This window comes from Scyliorhinus torazame, chromosome 7 (assembly GCF_047496885.1).
Source record: "Scyliorhinus torazame isolate Kashiwa2021f chromosome 7, sScyTor2.1, whole genome shotgun sequence".
Classification (NCBI taxonomy): Eukaryota; Metazoa; Chordata; class Chondrichthyes; order Carcharhiniformes; family Scyliorhinidae; genus Scyliorhinus; species Scyliorhinus torazame.
The window spans coordinates 149,538,113-149,561,447 of NC_092713.1; the positions used below are offsets into that span (position 1 = coordinate 149,538,113).

Below are 23,335 nucleotides of genomic sequence, written 5' to 3' on the forward strand. Positions count from 1 at the left end.
AAAGCTCAAGGTTGATCACCATCACCCGCTCCCCTGCTCCCAAGAACTTCAGTTCATTCCTTGCTTTCTGAAGAAGAGGTGACTTAGGAGTTTCCTTCAGGACATGGTTTTCAGGAGGGAGTCACAAGTATGACTTGCGTGACTTCCCAGGCGCAGCACGCTTGTGCTTCTGAGTGCTGTGCTGCCTCAATATCCACAAAGCAGCTTTATATTATTAGTATGAAGTGATATGTCAACTTTATTATGTCTCTTGAATGACCGAGGGGTTAACACTGAACAGAGTCTTATGTATATTACAATAGTCAGACAGGTAAATTACATATAACGGAGATCATCTGTAAATGAGCAGCAACCATTGAACAACATCAAATAATACTCAAGGTATCAAATAATACTGAAGATTCTCAAGATTATCAGGGTCACACTGACATATTTCACAGTCAGATGCATACTTTCTTTACACCGGGTGTTCAAATCCTACCGTTCAGCAATCTTTGAATAAGTGCTATTCAAAAAAAGTTCCATATCAATACAGCGGGCTCTTGCTGTATAACACACACAGTTGACAGCTTCTTCTCTGATGAAGAAGCCATAGCAAGCGACATGATATAATATACATTCTCTATAACCCACTAAAACATTGTTCCACAGAGAGTATGTGATTCTTAAGGATTCCTCCTCTAATCATTGACAAAGACTCTTGTTTCCTCCTGTCCCCCTTCTTCCCCAAACCCTCAATAGAAATTATTTTCTAGCATCAACTCTTCAATATATCCCTATGCAAACTGCCAAACTACAACTGCATTACTCTCATTCAGGTGCAGGAATGGTAAACTGTGCAGGAGTTTATAACTTTGTGAGTGTGCACGCAAGAGAGGGGATAAAGCAGTTACGTCACAGTGTCAGTTGGCAATCATATTAGTAATGACTGCTTTGTTCTGAAGGTGCAGAAACCTGCTGGGGCCTGGGTCCTCAGGAGACAAACCACCCTCATTCACCTTGCCCCCAAATACAAATCTAGAACATGAATGTTGTCAGATCTCTGATTTGTTTCGCTGCTTGTCTGACATTTAACATTAGACGAGCAGTAATCTCCATCAATGGAATACTGAATAGACTGTAGGTCCTTTGTTTCTGCCACAAACACCTGACCAATATTTCCAATCCTGGAAAATGCCTTAAACTAAGCAAAACCATTCACAATCTTGGTGTTATGTTTGACCCTAAAATGAGTTTCCAATCACAATCACCAAGACTGCCTACTTCTACCTCCATAACATTGATTCCCTCAGCTCATTTGTTGATGGACCGTCTCATTCATGCTTTTGTTACTTCTAGACTTGACCAACCCAATGCTCTCCTGTCCAGGCTCTGATCATTCGCTCAACATAAACTTTTGGTCATCAAATAATATGTTACCTGTATCTTAACTCACTTCAAGTCTCAAACCCATGCTTACAGGCATTGACAGGCTCCTGAACCAACAGCGCCTCAATTTTAAAATCCTCACTTTCAAATCCCTCTGTCCAACGTCCCCCCCCCCCCCCCTCTCCTCCAGCCAGTCAAGCCTTCAAGGCACCTGTATTCTTCCAATTTTGGCCTCTTGCACAGCCTGAAGGACTGGAAACATTTTCTGAGATAGAGCTGGGTGAGTTCATGGGGGAATTTGAAGACAAGGTTTAAAATCAAGGCCTTGCTTGGCTGGAACTGAGCACAGTGCTGATTATATGTAACTGTCCGTATTCACAAAGGCAGAATGGTCCATCCAAAGTGAAAGGACAACTTTTAACAAAATAGTCCATGCCACAGAAAATGTCACCAGTGTCATGTCACTCTTCTACCAAACTGCCTGTCACCACTGCCCCTCAGGACAAGTGAAATCAGATAGCCTGTGCTAGTTCAAAACATACATTTGTCTCCTCCATTAGTTAGATGCAAAATGCTGTCGCTGTTATTGAGGTGTTGTTGCCCAGATGAAAATGGCTAACACATCATTGACAGTGTGCAAAGGAGGGATGGTGGGGGTGGGGGGATTGACACAGCAATGTTGTGGGATTCTAAAGTGTGTCCAAGCCACCTGTTTATTTGTTTTTAACCAAAATCTGATGAGAAGCAAGTGCGGGGCTGGGGTGGGGGTGGAGGGGGGGGGGGGGGGGCGGGGGGGGTTGCTGGACACTTTGGTTTAATTTGGTAACATTTTAATGCTGGCATCTGCTCTCAACCAGAGGCAGCTGGTGCAGTGTGATTCCGAGACGGGATATTTTTTCATGTATTGAAAACCTACCTATGATTAAGCTTTGAACCTTACGACAGCAGCTTCACGTGGTTGAAGAATGTATTACAATGTGTGGCAGAGTATACTAATGAATGGATAAAGGTTTCAGTAATAGGGCTGGAGATTGGGTACTCTCATTTCTGGAGAGGAAAAGAAATTGAGAAGACTTATTGAAACAAATCTTCCAAAACGATGCTATTTTCAAAAAAAGCGTATTCTGCTGCTATAAGCAGTAAAACAAACTGCAGTTTAAATTGACGAATACATCTTGGATTTTGTGTTAGTCTATGTGGAGACTGGTGATTCATGAAGCAAGTTAATAAAGCAATCAAAATATGCTCCATTATCTTAACATTGCTGGGCACTCTCTAACCTAAGCTACGGACTCATACCTGCAAAGTAGATGGTGTGAGTGCATCTTGAAACTGCAGCGGTACGCTTGAACCTCACTGTGATGTATTCAATGGTAATTCAGGATTTGGTTTTGAGACCAGGATAGGCTGTGGCTGTGATGGTGTGTGAGAGACTTCTGGTCAGAATTCTCCAACCATTGTGATTCACTTTTCCCACTGGCAGTGCACCCCAACCTGAGGGTTTCCCGGCGGTGTAGGGTGGCTTCAATGGGAAATCCCATTGACAAGCGATAGGAGGATAGAATTCCACCACCAGCGAACGGCACATCGCCAAAAACACGCGGCTCAGGGAATGGAGAATCCCGCCCGGAGTGTGTATCAGCTGTGTTAAACTACACCAATTTTGAGACAAGTTAATCAGATAAATGTTCTACACCTGCAGTAGGCAAAAGACTTGTGTGTTGCATGTTGGCCGCCTGTTAGAGAAATGGCCCCAATTATAATTTCCGAAATGCTCGTCTTTGCGTTGGCGTGAAGTCTCCGTTACTAATTTGACTACAAGACTCACAGCATGTTTTTTTGTTCCATCATTTGTAATCAAATTTTAAAATATACTTTATGCGCCAGGTTGATGGCATTACATAGGTCTCAAACTGGGATTTATTGGAAAGTTGCCATCCTAAGGAAATGAGAGGGGGATTGTGAGGGCAAAGCTTTAGGGATTATGAGGTGGTTTGGAATCTTTAAGTACCCAAAGTATAACGAATATTCTGCAAAAGGTTATTTTTCACTTAGGTCAGTGTGTGAGGACGATGCGTTGCAGCAACTGAATAATACTTTCAAATGTCCTTCAATTTAAGATCCATTCTCCATTCACTGAACTTTTGCAGTGGATGAACTGATGTGACTGACTAAAGGACAACAGCAAGGATGTAAAGAGGAGTAAAGAAAGACTGAGGTAGGTGCACTGTCCCCATAGTCAAACTTGACAGGAAAGCTTAAATAAGAATGATGACGCAGAGAAAAGGAGTCAAATGGATAATTCATATAATATTAATATAATTGACTGATGTTTCTAAAAAGGAAAACATTTAAGGCTCTGGAGGAAGGACAAGAGTAGGACTAACTGGACAGCTCTTTCAGATAACCGACAGTCATGATGGGGCAAATGGCCTCCTCCTGGGATGCATCAGTCTACAGTTTTGGATCACAATTTCTTTGCTCAATCTCTTGTTGTTTTCTTCAAATGTTTGGTTATTTTGATGCACCTGTTGAGCTGCACACGCAGAATGATCTTCACCAACCAGCTCAGAATTATTATGCTGCTGATCTCGGATAAACAAATGTCGGACAAAGTTCCCTTCGCTCAGTCCAAACACTGCACCACAGAGGTGCGGGATTTCTCTCTCTCTAGCCATAGATATGACCGTGCTGAATATGATGAGGTTAAAGGTGGCGAGCGGAATATAAAAAAAGCGAAACTTACATTTATATAACGCTTTTCACAATCACAGGATGTCCCAAAAGTGCTTTATAGCTAATGAGTAAATCTGTGAGGAGTAGTCACTGTTGTAGTGTAGCAAATGTAGTGTAGCCAATTTCCACACAGCAAGCTGCCAATAATAGCAATGTGATAACAATGACATAATCTGTTTCTGTGACGTTATTTATGGGATAGATATTGGCCAGGACACCTGCTCTTCTTCAGAATTGCACAACGGGATCTTTCGCATCCACTTGTGAAGACGGCCAGGGCCTCAGTTTAGCGTCTCATCTGAAAGGCAGCACGTTTGACAGTGCTTCACTGGAGTTTTAACCTTAACTTTTGTGTTCAAGCCCTGGAGTGGGACTTCAGTCCACAACTTTCTGACTCAAGGGATGAGAGTGCCACCAACAGAGCCACAGTTGATGTTCAAAACAGGCCTTTTAAAAAAAACTTTACAGCAATATTTGCACTGAAGGCAGAATTGGAACCAAATCCCATACGTGAAACAATGACTAACTCATTGCTCCAGCCAATCGAGGTCTTGTTTCTTCAAGATCTGATTAATTCCACAGCAATACTCCGAATCAATAGGCCTTTTCCTTATTCCCAATGGGATGTAAATAGGAAAGAAAACAAAAAAGTTATTTGATTTAACTAGTGTAAATTTAAAGGAGGTGTGAGAAGAGAGAGACTTGGAAGCTTATGTATACAAAATGGCGAAGATGGCAGGGCAAGATGAGAAGGCTAATAAAAAAAATATTGCTCTATTGATAAAACCAAGCATCGCCCATAGAGTGCAAAAGCAAGGAAGTTATGCTAAACCTTTATAAAACACTGGTTAGGCCTCAACTAGAGTATAGTGTACAATTCTGGGTGCCACATTTTAGATAGGAATGTCAAGGCCTCAGAGAGGATGCAAAAGAGATTTACTGGAAGGACAACAGGGATGAGGGACTTCAGTCGGGTCAAGAGTTTGGAGAAGCTGGCATTATTCTCCTTAGAGCAGAGATTAGGAGACTTGAGGTATTCAAAATCATAAATGATTTTGGTGGAGTAAATAAGGAGAAACCATTTATTGGTGGCAGAAGTGCTGATTTAGAGTGACTGGCAAAAGAATAAGAAGTGAACTTAGTGGGGGGAAATGTAGTGAATTCTTGTGATCGGGAATGCGCTACCTGAAAGGGTGATGGCAGCAGAATCAATCATTTCTGAAAGGAAATTGAATACATAATTGGAGCAGAAATATACATTGCTGTGGAGAAGGAGCATGAAAATGGAACTAATTGGATATCCCTTTCAGAGAACCAGTACAGGCACAAGAGGTGACATGGTCTCCTGTGTTGCATCATTCCATTTACTCTACCTTTCCCCACTCCTATATCCGATCTGATTGACTTGGTTGGCTTCCCCTCATTCTAATTATATTCTTAAAGCTGGGGTGGTGAGACTATCAATGATCATGAAGTGGACATACTACTGAGTCCATTACATTGGTGAACTACACCTTGCTACTAAATTGGACGATGTGACTACGGCTTAACACAGGCCACGATTTTGGCAGGGTGCTGAATCTCTTTATTGATACCACAGATTTGTTTTTAGAGAAGTGTGAACATTATAGATTCATAAATCACTCAATCCCCTTTGTCAGAATATAATTCATAATCAACCAACCTCTGTTTTTGTTTGTTCTTTAAATATGGATTTGAACTAACAATAGGTGGGGCTGATAGTGGTCTGTGATATATTTTGACATGGTCAGCCAAGCTCCCCACCTGTCTTTTCTATGATCTCTGTAATACCAAGAGAATGATCTGATCCTGATAGACTGGATGAATTTTCACAGCTCGTGGCATTATCAAGCAGTCTCAGGTGACATAACCTTGATGAAGGCTCACCGGAAGGGATGTCTGCAAGATTGAGATCAGGAGGAAAGATCGGATAAATCAATAGTAATGGCTGGATGAAGTCTAGCTTGAAACCGGAAAGGAAGAATAATGGAGGCATAGAGTTCCACAGTTTTGAAGTCCTGGGAAGTAATGAGTTGCAGTGGAAGAAGGAAAAGAGATGCCCGGTTAGAAGAGCAAGTCTAGTAGTATCAATACAATTGAGGGGAGCATGGATCACATCAGCCACTGTGTGCTGCACAGTCTGATCCCGATGCTGCCTACCCTCTAGATCTCGGAGTGAAACTGCTGAATTAATGTCATTCATGCCCGTAGTTAAGACCACAGATTGTATCCCTGACCCTGGTCTTCATAAGCTCGTAGACAACAAAAAAGAAACCATTGCCTCTCATTCCCCCGTTTTTCTTGAATATAACAAAATAATGTGCGGTTGTGGCATTACTGCTGGTCTGAGGCCAGAATGCTGCTGGCTGGAGTACACGGCATCTATTTCTCTTGCGTGCTAGTGAAATCTGAGCTCTATTTCTTTCTGACGGTTCTCCTCAGCCTCAGGGTCCCGGCACGTACATTCGTCTTGTTCGTCACAGTCAGCAGCAAAAGGAATCACCTGTGGGGGAGCAAGTGGAAAGAGCATGAATGTGACACAGTCAGGATTAAAGAAAAAGAACAGCAGGACGTACAAGATCAACCCTGAGGATGACCTATTGAACTGTAGCAGGAATCTGGCAATTTCATGGTCGGTTAGCCTGTAAAGAGTTTATTTTTCCACAAACCTACTTTAAACGGAAAGTGGATTCTCCATCAGTTTTGGCCAGCACTTTGAGAAATGTTGGTTTATATTGTGAAATAGATTTCACAGTGCAGTTCCCACCTAAATGGAGGGCTGGGGTTGGATAGAAAATAACCGGCGCGATTCAGCGTACATAAATCTAAGGCGCCTGAAAAGTCCGTTTTCAGGCGCCTTTGGCGGGAGTTTCTGCAGTGCCGAGATTCACCTCACTGCTCACCAGCACTTTGCCAGTTTTCTGGCCTCGGGGAGTTTCTCCTCATCGAGGCCGCACTGAGGCTCTTTTCCTGCACTGGCAAGCCACGCAGTTCGGAGTGAAACCCCATTTTGACCAGATGTCCTGATCTCTATACCCTCCACCACCTTAAGGTCCCCTCCTGCTTTTAGGGTCTCCCATTTTAACCCCTCGAAACCTTTCCGTGGCTCCTGGAACCCCTCCTTATCCCTCTGTCATGGGCAAGGCCCCCCAGGACCCGATCGCTGGCAGTGCCAGCCTGCCACCCAAGCACATTGGTCCTGCCAGCCTGGTACCCTGGCAGTGCCACCTGGGCACCCTGGCAACTTGTGGTGAGGCAGAGAAACCCCATAAATTGCAAATCATCAAAGGTACTGGTTGATTTGTGTCACTCCGCTATAGTTTTACAAAGACATCATCTTGCCCTTTGTCACGCGTGGGTTTCATGAAGTTGCCAAATTTAGAGTTTTAAACTCGTCACAGAAATTCAAGTCTAGTAATTAGCAGCACAAGTACCCTTTTATCAGCATAGCTGTTGTTAGCAACTGTCAATCAAACTCTCTGGTTCAGAAATGCACCAGTCACATTCCATCAGATAGTGAATTGTTGTTGAAGACTTAAAAAAATATATCAAATTTTAATTTGTTTCTTTTTCTTATTTCCCCCACTGATTCAAAATGTGACTTTCCTTCTTTATTTCTCTTTCTGAATTTGATTTCACACTAATCCATCCTCCTCCGTGATTCTTCAGTTTACTTCTCAATCCTTTAATCTCATAGGTTAAGTGTTGGTTCCATCGATCACCAAGATCCCATCGCCCTTGTTTATAGCTCACACTTCCAGCAACTTACACGGCAAAGCTCTTTTCAGCTAGAATGTGCGGTATAAAGTCAAACTAATTAGGCTTGCCGCAAGATGCCATGCTATACAAAGTTTCAGAATGTAGCTTCAAAGTAGAAGATTGTGGTCTTAATTTTTGATCAGGCTGGATGTTCCCCACGAAATAGTCTGGGAATTGGATTGCAGATCCATAGACAAGCCGCGTAATCAACCTTCTTGAGGTGCTCTTAGCTCTGCATCATCAGGACAGGAGCACCATCTCATGGTGTTCACACCATGGCTGTAGGCTACTACCAACATGTGACAAATGCATCAACCCTTCGCACTGAGCAGTCATGCTGCAGTTCTCCTGGTGAACCAGAGACAAATGATAGGTGTATTGGCCATGCTAAATTGCCCCTTAGTGCTAAAAATGTCAGGTGGGGTTACTGGGTTATGGGGATGAGGTGGGTACATGGGCCTAGGTGGAGAGCTCTTTCAGACGGTCTGTGCAGACTCAATGGGCTGAATGGTCTCCTTCTGCACTGTAGGGATTCTATGATTCTATGAATGTTTAGCTACCTTTAACCTACAAAAAAGAAAAGCCAGCACTTAAAGTCTTTTCTTAAACTGTTCAGACTTTGATGAACCAAAACCCCTTCCAAATAAATACCAGCAAAACCAATGCAATCAACCACAAGCTGTGAAACTTTGGCCGACTGTAACTTGACATTTGATGCATTTCACCTGAGAATCATCATCCTACTCCACCTCTGCCTTTCCCTTGGTGTTGCCCAAATCATAATCCACAATTTAATCATCTTCAGACGAGCTTTATTTGATGCCCTTCACCGCAGCCTCGACTGAAAGAAAAGTTATCCCGAGGGCAAAACTCCAATGTCCCCTTGGCATCTCTGCTGTGGTTCATAATAGAATTGCAAAATGATGTTCATTCAGCTCATGTTAATTTATTCACCAGGCAATATAGTCAAGCTCTGAAATTTTGCCATTCGTTGTTTCTTATAAGGTTCCAAGGTTATAGTTAGCACTACTATCCTTCCTCTATCAATCCCTCGTTGTGAAAATCTCCAATCTGTCCCCTTGTCCCTTTCTCACTGATAAAATGGATTCTTCATTCCTTTTAACCCCCACACCCATGCACTAGGGGCTTTTCACAGTAACTTCATTTGAAGCCTACTTGTGACAAGCGATTTTCATTTCATTTCACTATTCACTATGCCCAGTTAATATTCCAAAAAGTCTCTAGACATAAGAAATACTGCTGTAATATGCAGGATCACTGTGGTCCAGCCTGCCATTTCAATTGTACCTCTAATTAATTGTCATTACTGCCCATTACTGACCAGAATCACATTTATGGTTGGACTTCGTTTGAATTTGTTCAGGACAATGGCCAACTGGGGATTGAGAAGAAAACCTGGCAGCTGTACTGCACTGCAGGGCTGAACCTTTAAGTAGGTAAGAAAGGCATTGATGGGGTAGGCGGGGAGGCAGTTGACCAACTGAGTAGTCGGCAGCAAAGGGATAGGATCTTGTGAGGCTTGTCTCGATCAGTAGCACTGAGATGTTTGCCCCTAATGCAGAGCAGCCACATAACTGTGGAAACTGTATTGATCCCAATTAATCAAGTGACGAGGGTGTTTTTCCCCTCAAAACTGTCAATACAATTCAATTTATAGTACAAATCCATCGGTACAATGTTTATGTGAAAAATGGCAATTGAATTGACAGTAAAGTAGATGACGTGTACAATATAGTACAGATGAGCGGCAGTATATGCACAGGTCAGGTTCTTTGACTAAGAGCTAATAATCTTTGATAAGTACCCCAATACTCGCTCTTCCACCACCCTGGTCCATTGTCACGGCATAAAACCTCAGAACTGCCTCTTCGAGGTGTTGAATCTCCACTTGTTTCATCAGGCATGTTAGATGTCCAATTCCAGGCAAGTTCAACAATAGATCTGCTGGTAGATGAGATGAGATTTGGGTGGGGGGGGGGGGCAGTTTGTAGATAGAGGCACTGATGGGATGGCTGAAAGTGAAGCCATTTGCTGGTGATAATCTGAACAGTGCAGTGTGACCAGGCAAGGCAAATGACACCAAGTTGGACAATGGAAAAGGGTGTAGGATACTGTCACGTGGAACAATGTGGGCAGGATAAAAACCTGGCGGGCGAGTTGAACATAGAGTGGAGAGACATTCAAAGAGGAAAGGGAAGTGGAAGATGAGGCAGTAGTTTGCGAAGACAAAGATGAGTTTTTGAGGGCAGTGATGACAGCATTTTGAAATGGAGAAGTCAATACTTGAGACAAGGTGCAAGTTATAATACCAAATAGCATGGAGATTAGGGTGCTCAGTAAATTAGGAGAATAGGGTCAAGCGAGCAGGATGTGAGTCCTGAAATGGAAAAAGAGGAGATAGGGTTAAAAAGTGAGAGCAGGGGGAAAGCATGGTGAATTGTTTATGAAGGGAAACCAGACTCGAGAGTTCACAGGAGGTAGCCACAGGAAGGGGGTGTTCTTGAATATAAATAGATGAGTTTATACAGAGGAAGCAATTTAGGGAAGACTGAGAGATAGTAAAAGTAGACAAGGCCAAGGGGAGCTGAGATGAAGACTGATATGACTGAAGAGTTGCTCAATGCAGAAGCCAGTGCAGCTGCAGCAAAGCTTTATTGTGGTCAAGCCAGTAGTGACTTGTAGGTAAGGTGCCTCATCGAATTGATAGGACATTCTCACTGTTTTCCACAAGGCCTAGAAAGAGCAGACATCTCAACAGAAACTGAAATAATACAAGGATTTGGTTGATGTTGAATATACCTTCATGCCCAAGACTATAGATGCCTCTGGGTAGATAATGTACAACAAGCTAACGTGGGCTATAACTTCAGAGGAATGTCAATCACCGTCAATTGCCATTCTGCTCCTAATTTCTTACTTTGAACCAAAGTTCCACATTTCTGGCCCGGACATCTTAACTGCGCCTCTTCAGAAATGCAGAGCCTACCTGTTCTGGGAGTCCTTCGCAGAACTCGATCATCAGGAAAGCCAGGCCAAACCACGTCCCCACTTTTTAAAGCACTGGCTGCTGTATTTTGGTAAGTGTTCATTCACTAGCACGCTGAAAAGCTGTGGGACATTTAAATAGCTTTTCACTGAATTACTGAATGAGCTTAAATGAGGTAAGTGAGTATGTGGAAGTGCGGTAGGGTGCCAGAACTGTGCAAAATGACAGAGGGAAGGATGGGTAGGGTGACAGATGCTGAGGTTGGGACAAAGGGGAGTCAGAGGGCCAGGAAGGGTAGTCTTTTGGAAGTCAATTCTATAGAGAGGTGTTTGGGGGCACGGTAGCACAGTGGTTAGCACTGTTGCTTCACAGCTCCAGGGACCCGGGTTCGATTCTGGGCTTGAGTCACTGGCTGTGTGGAGTATGTATGATCTCGCTGTGTTTGCGTGGGTTTCCTCCGGGTGTTCTGGTTTCCTCCGACAAGTCCCGGAAGACGTGCTTGTTAGGTGAATTGGACATTCTGAAATTCTCCCTCCATGTACCTGAACAGGCACCAGAGTGTGGCGACTGGGGGATTTTCACAGTAACTTCATTGCAGTGTTAACGTAAGCCTACTTGTGACACTAATAAAAATTATTACAATAATTAGATCCCATGGGAATTCTGGAGCATAACTGAACATCAATGATATAGCAGAAGTCCAGTGAGGTGTCATGGCAAAAATGCAGGAGAATTCTAAACAAATAATACCTGGAGATGTCTCTGATTTCTCGATCTGAAGCATTCTGAAGGTGGCCGCCACAATGAAAATCATGTGGACAAAAATCATAAACATGCTAAGGGAGAAGGTTGAAAACCAAGAGAACCTGTCGCACCGTAATAAGCTCTGCATTGTGGGCCTTCCAAAGGGTACAGAGGGCAGAACCCTATGGAGTACATGGCCCAGATGCTGGGCAATCCTGTTGGAGGGGAAAGCATCTCCAAGCCCCAGAAGTAGACAGAGCCCACAGGCCACTCCAGCCAAACTGCAAAGTGATGAAGCAGCCACGGGCCAACAGTGGAAGGGGCACCAGTGGCCCTTGTAAATGTATATGCTCCCAACTGGGTTTAAACTAGTATGGCAGGGGGGTGGGTTCCGGAGCAATAGGTCAGAAGATGAAAGCTCTGAGGCAGAACTAGGGAGATGCTGCTGAAAACAGCGGATCTGGTGGCCTGACGTGCATATGTTTTGATGCAAGAAGTATTACGGGTAAGGCAGATGAACTTAGAGCTTGGATTAGTACTTGGAACTATGATGTTGTTGCCATTACAGAGACCTGGTTGAGGAAAGGACAGAATTGGCAGCTAAACGTTCCAGGATTTAGATGTTTCAGGTGGGATAGAGGGGGATGTAAAAGGGGTGGCGGAGTTGCGCTACTAGTTAGGGAGAATATCACAGCTGCACTACGGGAGGACACCTCAGAGGGCAGCGAGGCTATATGGGTAGAGATCAGGAATAAGATGGGTGCAGTCACAATGTTGGGGGTTTACTACAGGCCTCCCAACAGCCAGCGGGAGATAGAGGAGCAGATAGGTAGACAGATTTTGGAAAGGAGTAAAAACATCAGGGTTGTTGTGATGGGAGACTTCAACTTCCCCAATATTGACTGGCTCACTTAGTGTCAGGGGCTTAGACGGGGCAGAGTTTGTAAGGAGCATCCAGGAGGGCTTCTTAAAGCAACATGTAGATAGTCCAACTAGGGAAGGGGCTGTACTGGACCTGGTATTGGGGAATGAGCCCGGACAGGTGGTAGAAGTTTCAGTAGGGGAGCATTTTGGGAACAGTGGCCACAATTCAGTAAGTTTTAAAGTGCTGATGGACGAGGATAAGAGTGGTCCTCTGGTGAATGTGCTAAATTGGGGGAAGGCTCATTTTAATAATATTAGGCGGGAACTGAAGAACCTAGATTGGGGGCGGATGTTTGAGGGTAAATCAACATCTGACATGTGGGAGGCTTTCAAATGTCAGTTGAAAGGAATTCAGGACTGGCATGTTCCTGTGCGGAAGAAGGATAAATACGGCAAATTTCGGGAACCTTGGATAACGAGAGATATTGTAGGCCTCGACAAAATGAAAAAGGAGGCATTTGTCAGGGCTAGAAGGCTGGGAACAGACAAAGCCTGTGTGGAATATAAGGAAAGTAGGAAGGAACTTAAGCAAGGCGTCAGGTGGGCTAAAAGGGGTCACGAAAAGTCATTGGCAAATAGGGTGAAGGAAAGTCCCAAGGCTTTTTACACGTACATAAAAAGCAAGAGGGTAGCTAGGGAAAGGGTTGGCCCACTGAAGGATAGGCAAGGGAATCTATGGGTGAAGCCAGAGGAAATGGGCGAGGTACTAAATGAATACTTTGCATCAGTATTCACCAAAGAGAATGAATTGATGGATGTTGAGTCTGGAGAAGGGTATGTAGATAGCCTGGGTCACATTGAGATCCAAAAAGGCGAGGTGTTGGGCGTCTTGAACAATATTAAGGTAGATAAGTCCCTAGGGTCTGATGGGATTTACCCCAGAATACTGAAGGAGGCTAGAGAGGAAATTGCTGAGGCCTTGACAGAAATCTTTGGATCCTCACTGTCTTCAGGTGTTGTCCCAGAGAACTGGAGCATAGCCAAGGTTGTCCCTCTGTTTAAGAAGGGTAGCAAGGATAATCCAGGGAACTACAGGCCGGTGAGCCTTACGTCAGTGGTAGGGAAATTACTGGAGAGAATTCTTCGAGACAGGATCTACTCCCATTTGGAAGCAAATGGACGTATTAGTGAGAGACAGCATGGTTTTGTGAAGGGGAGGTTATGTCTCACTAACTTGATAGAGTTTTTCGAAGAGGTCACAAAGGTAGGGCAGTGGATGATGTCTATATGGACTTCAGTAAGGCCGTTGACAAGGTCCCTCACGGCACACTGGTACAAAAGGTGAAGTCACATGGGATCAGGGGTGAGCTAGCAAGATGGATACAGAACTGGCTAGGTCATAGAAGGCAGAGAGTAGCAATGGAAGAGTGCCTTTCTGATTGGAAGGCTGTGACTAGTGGTGTTCCTCAGGGATCAGTGCTGGGACCTTTGCTGTTCGTAGTATATATAAATGATTTGGAGGAAAATGTAACTGGTCAGATTAGTAAGTGTGCAGATGACACAAAGGTTGGTGGAATTGCGGATAACGATGAGGATTGTCAGAGGATACAGCAGGATTTAGATTGTTTGGCGACTTGGGCGGAGAGATGGCAGATGGAGTTTAATCTGGACAAATGTGAGGTAATGCATTTTGGAAGGTCTAATGCAGGTGGGGAATATACAGTGAATGGTAGAATCCTCAAGAGTATTGACAGTCAGAGAGATCTAGGTGTACATGTCCACAGGTCACTGAAAGGGGCAACACAGGTGGAGAAGGTAGTCAAGAAGGCATACAGCATGCTTGCCTTCATTGGCCGGGGCATTGAGTATACGAATTGGCAAGTCATGTTGCAGCTGTATAGAACCTTAGTTAGGCCACACTTGGAGTATAGTGTTCAATTCTGGTCACCACACTACCAGAAGGATGTTGAGGCTTTGGAGAGGGTGCAGAAGAGATTTACCAGGATGTTGCCTGGTATGGAGGGCATTAGCTATTAGGAGCGGTTGAATAAACTCGGTTTGTTCTCACTGGAACGACGGAGGTTGAGGGGCGACCTGATAGAGATCTACAAAATTATGAGTGGCATAGACAGATTGGATAGTCAGAGACTTTTTCCCAGGGTAGAAGGGTCAATTACTCGGGGCATAGGTTTAAGTTGCAAGGGGCAAGGTTGAGAAGAGATGTGCGAGGCAGGTTTTTTACACAGAGGGTAGTGGGTGCCTGGAACTCGCTGCCAGAGGAGGTGGTGGAAGCAGGGACGATACTGACATTTAAGGGGCATCTTGACAAATACATGAATAGGATGGGAATAGAGGTATACGGACCCAGGACGTGTAGAAAATGTCAGTTTAGGCGGGCAGCATGGTTGACAGAGGCTTGGAGGGTCAAAGGGCCTGTTCCTGTGCTGTACTTTTCTCTGCTCTTTGGGATAACGCGGAATTCATGAAGAAAACGATGGGGAAATCTCTGACTCATCATGGGGGTTGGGGGGGAATTTAACTACGTGTAGGACCCATGGCGGACAGATTAAGCCCCAAGTCAGAAAGAAAATCAAACATGGTGAAGGAATTGAACACTTTCCTGGAACAGATGGGGGCAATGGATCCGTGAAAGTTCACACACCTAGGGAAGAAGGAGTTCTCCTTCTTCTCCCAGGTACACAGGGTATATACCAGTATCAACTTTTTTTGTAGTGGGGTTAGCAATGCTTCCAGAGACAGTAGAAACGGAGTACTCTGCAATCGTAGTCTTTAACCATGCTCCACACTACGTGGATGTGAGGTTGGAGTCAGGTCTGGTACAACTCCCCCAGGGAGACTGGGCACGATCCTCCTGGTCAATAAGGCATTCGGCGAACGGCTTTAACAGGCCATAGACGGGTACGTTACCAACAACCAGAATAGGGAGGTGTCACCCTCCACTTTCCTGGAGGCGGTAATAAGCGGGGGGGGGGGAGGGGAGGGAGGGGGGGGGGTGATTATTGCATACAAGGTGTCATAATATACACACAGGTGTATTATGGTGCACAGACAGTCAGTGACTGACACACAGGATGACCAGTGAACACACAGAACACAGCAGCCAATCACCAAACAGGACACAACCACTATAAAGCCAGGGGGCACTAGTTTTCCCGCTCTCTTGGGATCCAGCCTCTGAGACAGTCAGAGCCCGTGAGCAGCAACTAGAACATACACCATGTGGTAGTAAGATAGACGGTCAGGTTAGCCTCAGGTCTCCAGTCAAGTCAGCATAGTGTCAACCCACAGTTAAAGTATGTATGATAGTTCAATAAAATTGAGTTGCATTTCTTCAAGTGCTGGAAGCCTGCCTCTCTCATTGCTGCAGTAAACACAGTCCTCGCAGGCCCGGCATACCCAACACATTACAAGGTGCACAAGATAGGAAGGAGAGAGTAACTAGGCAACAGCTAGTCCACTCCATACTAGAGGTGGATCGGCGGTATTCCTCGGCCCCGACCGTAAAGCTGTTGGCGGAGAAGAAAAAGCTACAGATGGACTTTGACCTGCTCTCCACGGGGAAAGCAGAGCACCAGCTCCTCCAGACAGGAGAAATTTTACGGACATGAAGATAAAGCCAGCTACCTGCTGGCTCACCAGCTGAGGAAGCAGGCAGCCATGAGGGAAATGGTCAGTTTAAAGACAGAGGCAGTAGGCTAGTCATTGCGGCAGAAAAGAATCAACAAAGTCTTTGCAACCTTCACCGAGGGCAGCACACCTCCCGTCCCCTGAGGGGGACTTGAAGATGAAGCAATTCCTTGACAGGCATGTCGGTTGTGGGGGAAGATAGCAGTTGGGGCCTCGAAGCCCTGTAGAACTGAGGAAAGTCATGGAGAGTATCAACTCCATGCAGGCGGGGAAGGCGCCGTGGCCCGATGGATTCCCCGCAGACTTCTACAAACATTTGTGCCAGCATTGGCCCTGCACCTGTGGGAGATGTTCAGAGACTCACTGGTAAGAGGCACCCTGGCACTGACACTGGCACAAGCCTCAATATTGCTGATACCCAAAAAGAACAAAGACCCAACAGAATGCAGGTCCTACAGGCCCATCTCACTACTCAACGTAAATGCAAAGATTCTGGTGAAACCTTGATGTGGCGGCTGGTCAGCTGCGTGCCAGAGGTAATCACTGAGGACCAGATGGGTTTTGTCAAGGGCAGGCAATGAACATCGATCATTAGGCGCCCACTGAATGTGATAATGACCCCATCCAGGGAGAGAACATCAGAAGTGATCATGGCTGTGGACACAGAAAACGCCTTTGAAAGAGTCGAATGAAAGTAACTCATCGAGGTACTGAAACGGTTTGGCTTTGGACCAAAGGTCACCTCCCAGATGAAACTACTGTACAGTGCTCCCATGGTGAGTATACGGACAAACACCACTAGCGTTAAATACTTCCAGCTACACAGAGGTGTGAGGCAGGGATGCCGCTGTTGTTTGGTCTGGCAATCGAGCCACTGGAGATCACCTCAGAGCGGCGAAGGGGTGGAGAGGTAACCAAAGGAGGTGGGGAAACAAAGAGCATAGAGTTTCTCTCTACGCCGATGACCTGCTGCTCTACATCTCGAATACCCGGACCACCATGGAAGAGATATGAAACTCCTAGTTTGGAGCCTTCTCGGGTTACAAGCTTAACCTGAGCAAGAGCGAGATCTTCCCTGTGAATCCGCAGTGGGGACTTGGGGGGACTGCAGTGGGGACTTGGGGGGACTGCCGTTCAAGCAAACCCAAACCAAATTCCGCTACCTGGTGATGCACGATCAATTACACTCAAAACGAAATGATTTCATAACTGAAGGCTTTAATCCACTAGAACTTGTTCCCCAGCAGCTTCGGTACAGAAAGTGAAGGCTGCTGGGACGGCACCGGATCTTATACTCCGCCTGTCACGGCGGAGCTACGTATCAACAGCCAATGGTAAACTCCTAGGTTTAACCAATGGTCATCAGCCTCTTAGGTACCGCAATACCTGATAATACCACACCTGGGGATCCAAGTAGCCCACGACTGGACACGCATCCACAAATGGAACCTGACAAGTCTGGTGGAGGAAGTCAAAAGGGACCTGCAGACGTGGTGCCCACTCCCACTCTCCTTCACAGGGACAATACAAACAATTAAAATTAACATGCTGTCCAGGTTCTTCTTGTTTAGATCCCTCCTGATCTATATCCCCAAGGCCCTTTTCAACACAATCGACACACTAACCATGCCTTTTTTGTTTGTGTGTGTGTGTGAGTGGGAAGAGAGGGGAAAAAGAGCCTGAGGATCCAAAATAAGGTCCTACAAAGAGAAAGAAATGTGGAAAGCCTGGTCCTCCCAAAGGTACAATTCTACCACTGGGCAGCTTTCGCAGAAAGAGTACGGGGATGGGTGAAGGAACCGAGAGAAGAGTGGGTGAAGATGGAGGAGAGTTCCTGCAGAGGGCTGTCCCTCCGACTCCTAGCCACAACCGCTCTCCCATCCCCCTTGGCCAAATACTCGAGGAATCCAGTGGTAATAGCCACCCTCCGGATGTGGTACCGAATGAGGCAACACTTTGGCCTAACTAAAATTTCCACCATGGCCCCCATCTGCAACAATCACAGGTTCACTCCCACAATAATGGACAACACCTTCAAAAGGTGGAGACCAGACAAGGGGACTCTGACGGTTAGGGACATGTGCACTGACGATCGAGCAGCAGCCCTGGAGGAACACATGGAGAGGTTCCAGTTGCCAAGAGGAAACAACTTGAGATACATTCAGGTCAAAAACTTTCTCCGTAAGGAAACAGCTACATACCCACAGGGACCAGTACACTTGTTAGCAGAAGAACTGCTGTACACGGGTGACCTAGGGAAGGGAAACTGTAGGGGCAACTGTTGGAGGAGGTATGTTCCCCCCTGGACAAGACATGGAAAAAAATAGGAGGAGGAATTAGACATAGAGATAGGGGAAGGATTCTGGATCGAGGCACTGTGCAGGGCAGAGCCTAACACAACTAAAGGTGGTGCACAGAGTACACCAAACAAAACCCGAATGAGGAGGTTCTTTCTGGAGGTTGAGGACAAATGTGAATGGTGCCAGGGAGGCCCGGCCCGGCCCATATGTTCTTGTCTTGTCTCAGACTTTTAAAAAAAATGTTTTTATTGAGTTTTTTGTGGTATACAAAACAAGGATAAGCGTGGACAAACCATAGGAGATAGGATAAAGAGAAGTTTTTACACATCGTTCGGTTTCAATTATTTACATATATACATCGTTGTTCTTTCTCTTGCATTATTTACAGTGGTGGTTGCAATTTGTTGTTTTTCGTTTCCTATTGTTTTTTTTGTTCTGGTTGTTTCCCCTGCTCCCTCCCGCTTTTCTCCTTTCCTAGCTCCCCCTCCCACTTCACCCCCTTGGTCATTTGTTTTGCCTCTTTCCTTCATCAGTGCTTGGGCCCAATTCCTGTTATGTCGCTGTGATACTGCTTCCCTGGTTCTTTTGTTGGGCATGATTGGGTTCCATGTCTCCCTGCCCCCCCTCCCACTTCCCTTCATCGCTGTGTTGGGGCTACCCTCTCCTATTCTTTGACTTCTTAGTTGTTGGCTACAAACAGATCTTGGAAAAACTGAGTGAACGGCTCACACTCAGTTTGCTCGGGTGGCAAATTTAAATTTCTCCATTTGGAGAAATTCGGATAGGTCAGACAGCCAGTCTGCAGTCTGCAGCTTTGGGTGGTGCTGCTGATCAACAGCTGAACAGAATTCCCCGGCGGGCAATTGGGGAGGCAGCACAAGAGCGTTGACCATCCTCCCCATGAAGAGATCTGGCTGTTCTGAGACCATGAAGACTGCCTCTTGGGCAAGGTTCCACGCTCATCCCCACCACATTGGACATTGCCTCGAAGAAGGCTGTCCATAACCCTATAAGTCTGGGGCAAGACCAGAACATGTGGGCATGGTTGGCCGGGCCTCCTTGGCACTGTCATGATATTCAAACATACATCACAACACATACATAATGATAGACAGACCAACGGACCAATTAGCACACATAACACGACAGCCAATCACAGACAAGAGCAGACACGGTATAAAACAAGAAACACGACACTTCCTAGGCAGTCCATCTGGAGACGGCACAGGGCCAGGACCTCATAGCAAGACACTGACACAGTCACAACGTGCTGAGTACCAAGTCTGATGTATAAATAGTTTAATAGAATAAAATTGCGTTGTACCAATCGCAATCGTGTTAGTTCGTCTGTACCTCAGAGCACCCAACACTTCAGGCACCATTTGCATTTGTCCTCCACCTCTGGGAAGAACCTGCTCATTCTGGTTCTGGTTAAGTGGACTCTGTGTACCACTTTTAGCTGCATTAGGCTTTGCACATGTGGAGGTGGAGGAGTCCCTGTGCAGTGCTTCGCTCCAGAGTCCCCACCTTATTTCAAACCCCAAGTCCTCCTCCCACTTCTCCCTCATCTCTTCCAGTTGAGCATTAGCCCTCCTTAGCAGTCGCCCATACATGTCACCACAGTTCCTTTCCCCTAAGATGTCCGCAGCCAACAAGCCCTCTAGCAGTGCTCGTCATGGTGGTTTTAGATATGTCCTTGTTTCCTTTCGTAAGAGGTTTTTGATCTGTCGGTACCTTAGTTCATTGCCCCCATCAGCTGGAATATTTCTGTCAGTTCCTCGAGTGTTGTCAGCCTGTTGTTGGTATGGAAAGCCCTAACTGTCAGTGTCCCCCCTCCCCCGATCCTGTCCCCACCTTTTGAAGGTGGCGTCCATAGTCACCGGCATGAACCTGTGGTTGTTGCAGATGGGGGTTTTATCGGACATTTTGGTTAACCCGAAATGATGTCGCACTTGGTTCCACGACCGGAGTGTTGCTACCACTGGGCTCGTTGAGTATTTATTAGGTGGGGATGGGAGTGCCGCCATGGCCAGGGCCCGGAGGTACGTCCCTCTGCAAGAGACCTCGCCCAGAAGCACCCACTCAGCTTCTGGCTCCTTTATCCAACCCTTTACTCTCTCTGCGGTCGCTGCCCAGTGGTAATATTGCAGGTTTGGGAGGGCTAGGCCAGCCTGGATCTCGTTCTCTGCAGTACTCTCTTTGGGATCCTTGCGTTCTTCCTTCCCCATAATCAGTTTGTCTAGTGAATTGAAAAAATGCCTTGGGGATGGATCTAAACAGGAAGAGGAACCTGGGTAGTATGTTCATTTTGATTGTCTGCACTCTCTCCGCCAGGGAGAGTGGGAGTGTGTTCCATCTTTGCAGGTCCTTTTTTACTCCCTCCGTCACGCTGGTCAGGTTCCACTTGTGGATTCCTGTCCAGTCATGAGCGATTTGGATCTCCAGGTAATGGAAGTTGTGTCAGGCCTGTTTAAAAGGCAGCCCCTCCAGCTCTGCCCCTCCACCTTGCGGGTTCGCCGGGAAGCTTTCACTTTTACTCAGTTAAGTTTGGAGCTGAGGAGGCACCAAACTCTTTCAAGATCATCATGATTCCTTCCATGCTGCTTCGCGGGTCTGAGATGTAGAGGAGAAGGTCATCTGCATAGAGCCAGACTCTGTACTGTCTGTCTCCTCTTCGGATCCATTTTCAGCTCCTTGCCGCCCTAAGCACGATCGCTAGTGGTTCGATCGCCAGCAGCGGGGATAGCGGGAATCCCTGCCTTGTGTCTCTGTGTAGCTGAAGTACTTAGAGCTGGTGTGTTTGTCCTTACGCTTGCCATGGGAGCATTGTACAGCAGTTTCCTGCAGGTGGTGAACCCTGTTCCTAGCCGGATCCACTCCAGTACCTCTATGAGGTACTTCCATTTGACTCTGTCGAAGGTCATTTCTGCGCCCAGGGAGATGATCACCCTGTTCTCTTCCCGGATGGGGTTATTATCACATGCGGCAGGCTTCTGATGTACAATGTTAGCTGTCTACCCTTGACAAGGCCCATCTGGTCTGCTGCTACCACCTCCAGCCTTTTGACTAGGATCTTGGCCAGTATTTTCGTGTCTGCATTTAGCAGCGGGATAGGTCTGTAGGAATATATTCTGTTGGGTCTGTGTCTTTCTTAAGTATCAGCGAGATTGGGGCTTGTGCTAGCGGAGGCGGCAGGGTGTCCCTAGCCATGAACATCTCCCACAGGTGCGGGGCCAGAGCTGTCGCAAATCTTTTGTAGAAGTCCGCCAGGAAACCGTCTGGTCCCGGCACCTTCCCTGCCTGCATGGAGTTAATACTCTCCACGACGTCTCCAAATTCTAGCGTAGCTTCCAGGCCCCGTCTCCTATCCTCCCCCACGACTGCATGTCCCATCCATCAAGGAACTGTTTCATCCTCAAGTCTCCTGCTGGGGGCTCGGAGGTGTACAGCCCCCGGTAGAAGGTTTTGAATGTCTTGTTGACCTTTTCTGGCTCCACTACTAGGTTGCCTTTGCTGTCCCTAATCTGGGCAATTTCCCTCGTGGCTGCCTGCTTTCTCAGCTGGTGAACCAGCAGGCGGCTGGCTTTGTCTCTGTGTTCATACAGGGTCCCCGTGCCTGGCGGAGTTGCTGCACTGCTTTCCTGTGGAGAACAGGTCAAAGTCCATCTACAGCTTTTTCCTCTTTGCCAGGAGATCTACAATTGGGGCCTCGGAGTATCGCCGGTCTACCTCCAGTATGGAGTCAACTAGCTGTTGCCTAGCCACCCCCTCTTCCATATCTCTTCGTGCTTTATAAGCTGTAATTTCACCCCTGATCACCCCAGAATGTGGAGGGTGTGAGCTCCCCGTTCTGGTTGTTAGTAACATGCTCGTCTATGGCCTGTGATATTTTCTCACAGAAGGCCTTGTCGGCCAGGAGGGCCGTTTCCAACCTCCATGAGGGGCATTGGGCACGGCCCGTCTCCAACCACACATCCATGCAATGTGTAGCGTTGTTGGAGATTGCCATCACAGAATATGGCTCTTGCTAGCCATGGAAGTAGCGATTTTCCCACTACAAAGACGTCGATTCATGAATTGACATTATATCGTTGGGAGAAGAAGGAGAACTCCTTCTCCCCGGGTGTGTGAACCGTGATGGGTCCATTGCCCCCATCTGCTTCACGAATATACCGAGTTCTTTCGCCATTTTGGAGGTCTTTCCCGTTTTGGAATTCGACCTGTCTGTCCATGGGTTCTGTACACATTTAAAATCCGCCCCCCATGATCAGTCGGTGCATGTCTATGTTGGGGATTTTCGCCATGGTCTTCTTTACAAACTCTGTGTTGTCCCAGTTGGAAGTGTATATGTTGAGGAGGACTACCCGTGCCTTGTCCAGGACACTGCTGGCCATAACGTACCGCCCCCTGGGTCCGTAATCTTTTTTGTCGCCGTAAGTATGAAATTTAAATGTGTAGCTAACCCCCTACCTCTTGTCCAGTAGCAGTAATGATAGGTCTGTCCCGCGCAGCCCTTCCTCACCCTCAGTTTGTCCTCTCTCAGGTGCGTCTCTTGGAGGAAGACTATGTCGGCTTTCATACTTCTCAGGTATGCAAAGACTCTGGATCTTTTCACTGGGCCGTTAAGTCCCCTGACGTTCCAGGTGACTATCGTGATGGGGATTTTTGTCCCCCCAATTCCTGCAGGATCAACCATACTTACCTGGTGGATGTGCCCATGCACACTGGGGTTTCCCTTTGTTAGGGGACTGTCAAGATGACCGCAGGCACTATTCTCCTCATGAGGCCTGGCCCCTGCGCTCTGGAGTTTCCCTTTGTTCAGGGGCCCTCCAAAGTGGTTGTTTGCAGTGCCATTTTGTTCCAAGTCGCCATGTGTGGCCCATTGTAG

The 23,335-nt window shown here is 46.4% G+C and overlaps 1 protein-coding gene across 1 annotated transcript in view; it reads right to left on the bottom strand.

The window, feature by feature from the left end:
• Positions 1-2,138: 2,138 nt before the first annotated feature.
• Positions 2,139-23,335, bottom strand: part of pappa2 (pappalysin 2) — a 726,002-nt gene continuing 704,805 nt past the window's right edge. The window contains exon 22 of the mRNA XM_072511622.1: positions 2,139-6,628. Within this exon, the coding sequence (XP_072367723.1) occupies positions 6,524-6,628 (105 nt within the window). The 3' untranslated portion in view covers positions 2,139-6,523. The remainder of the gene's footprint in view (positions 6,629-23,335) is intronic.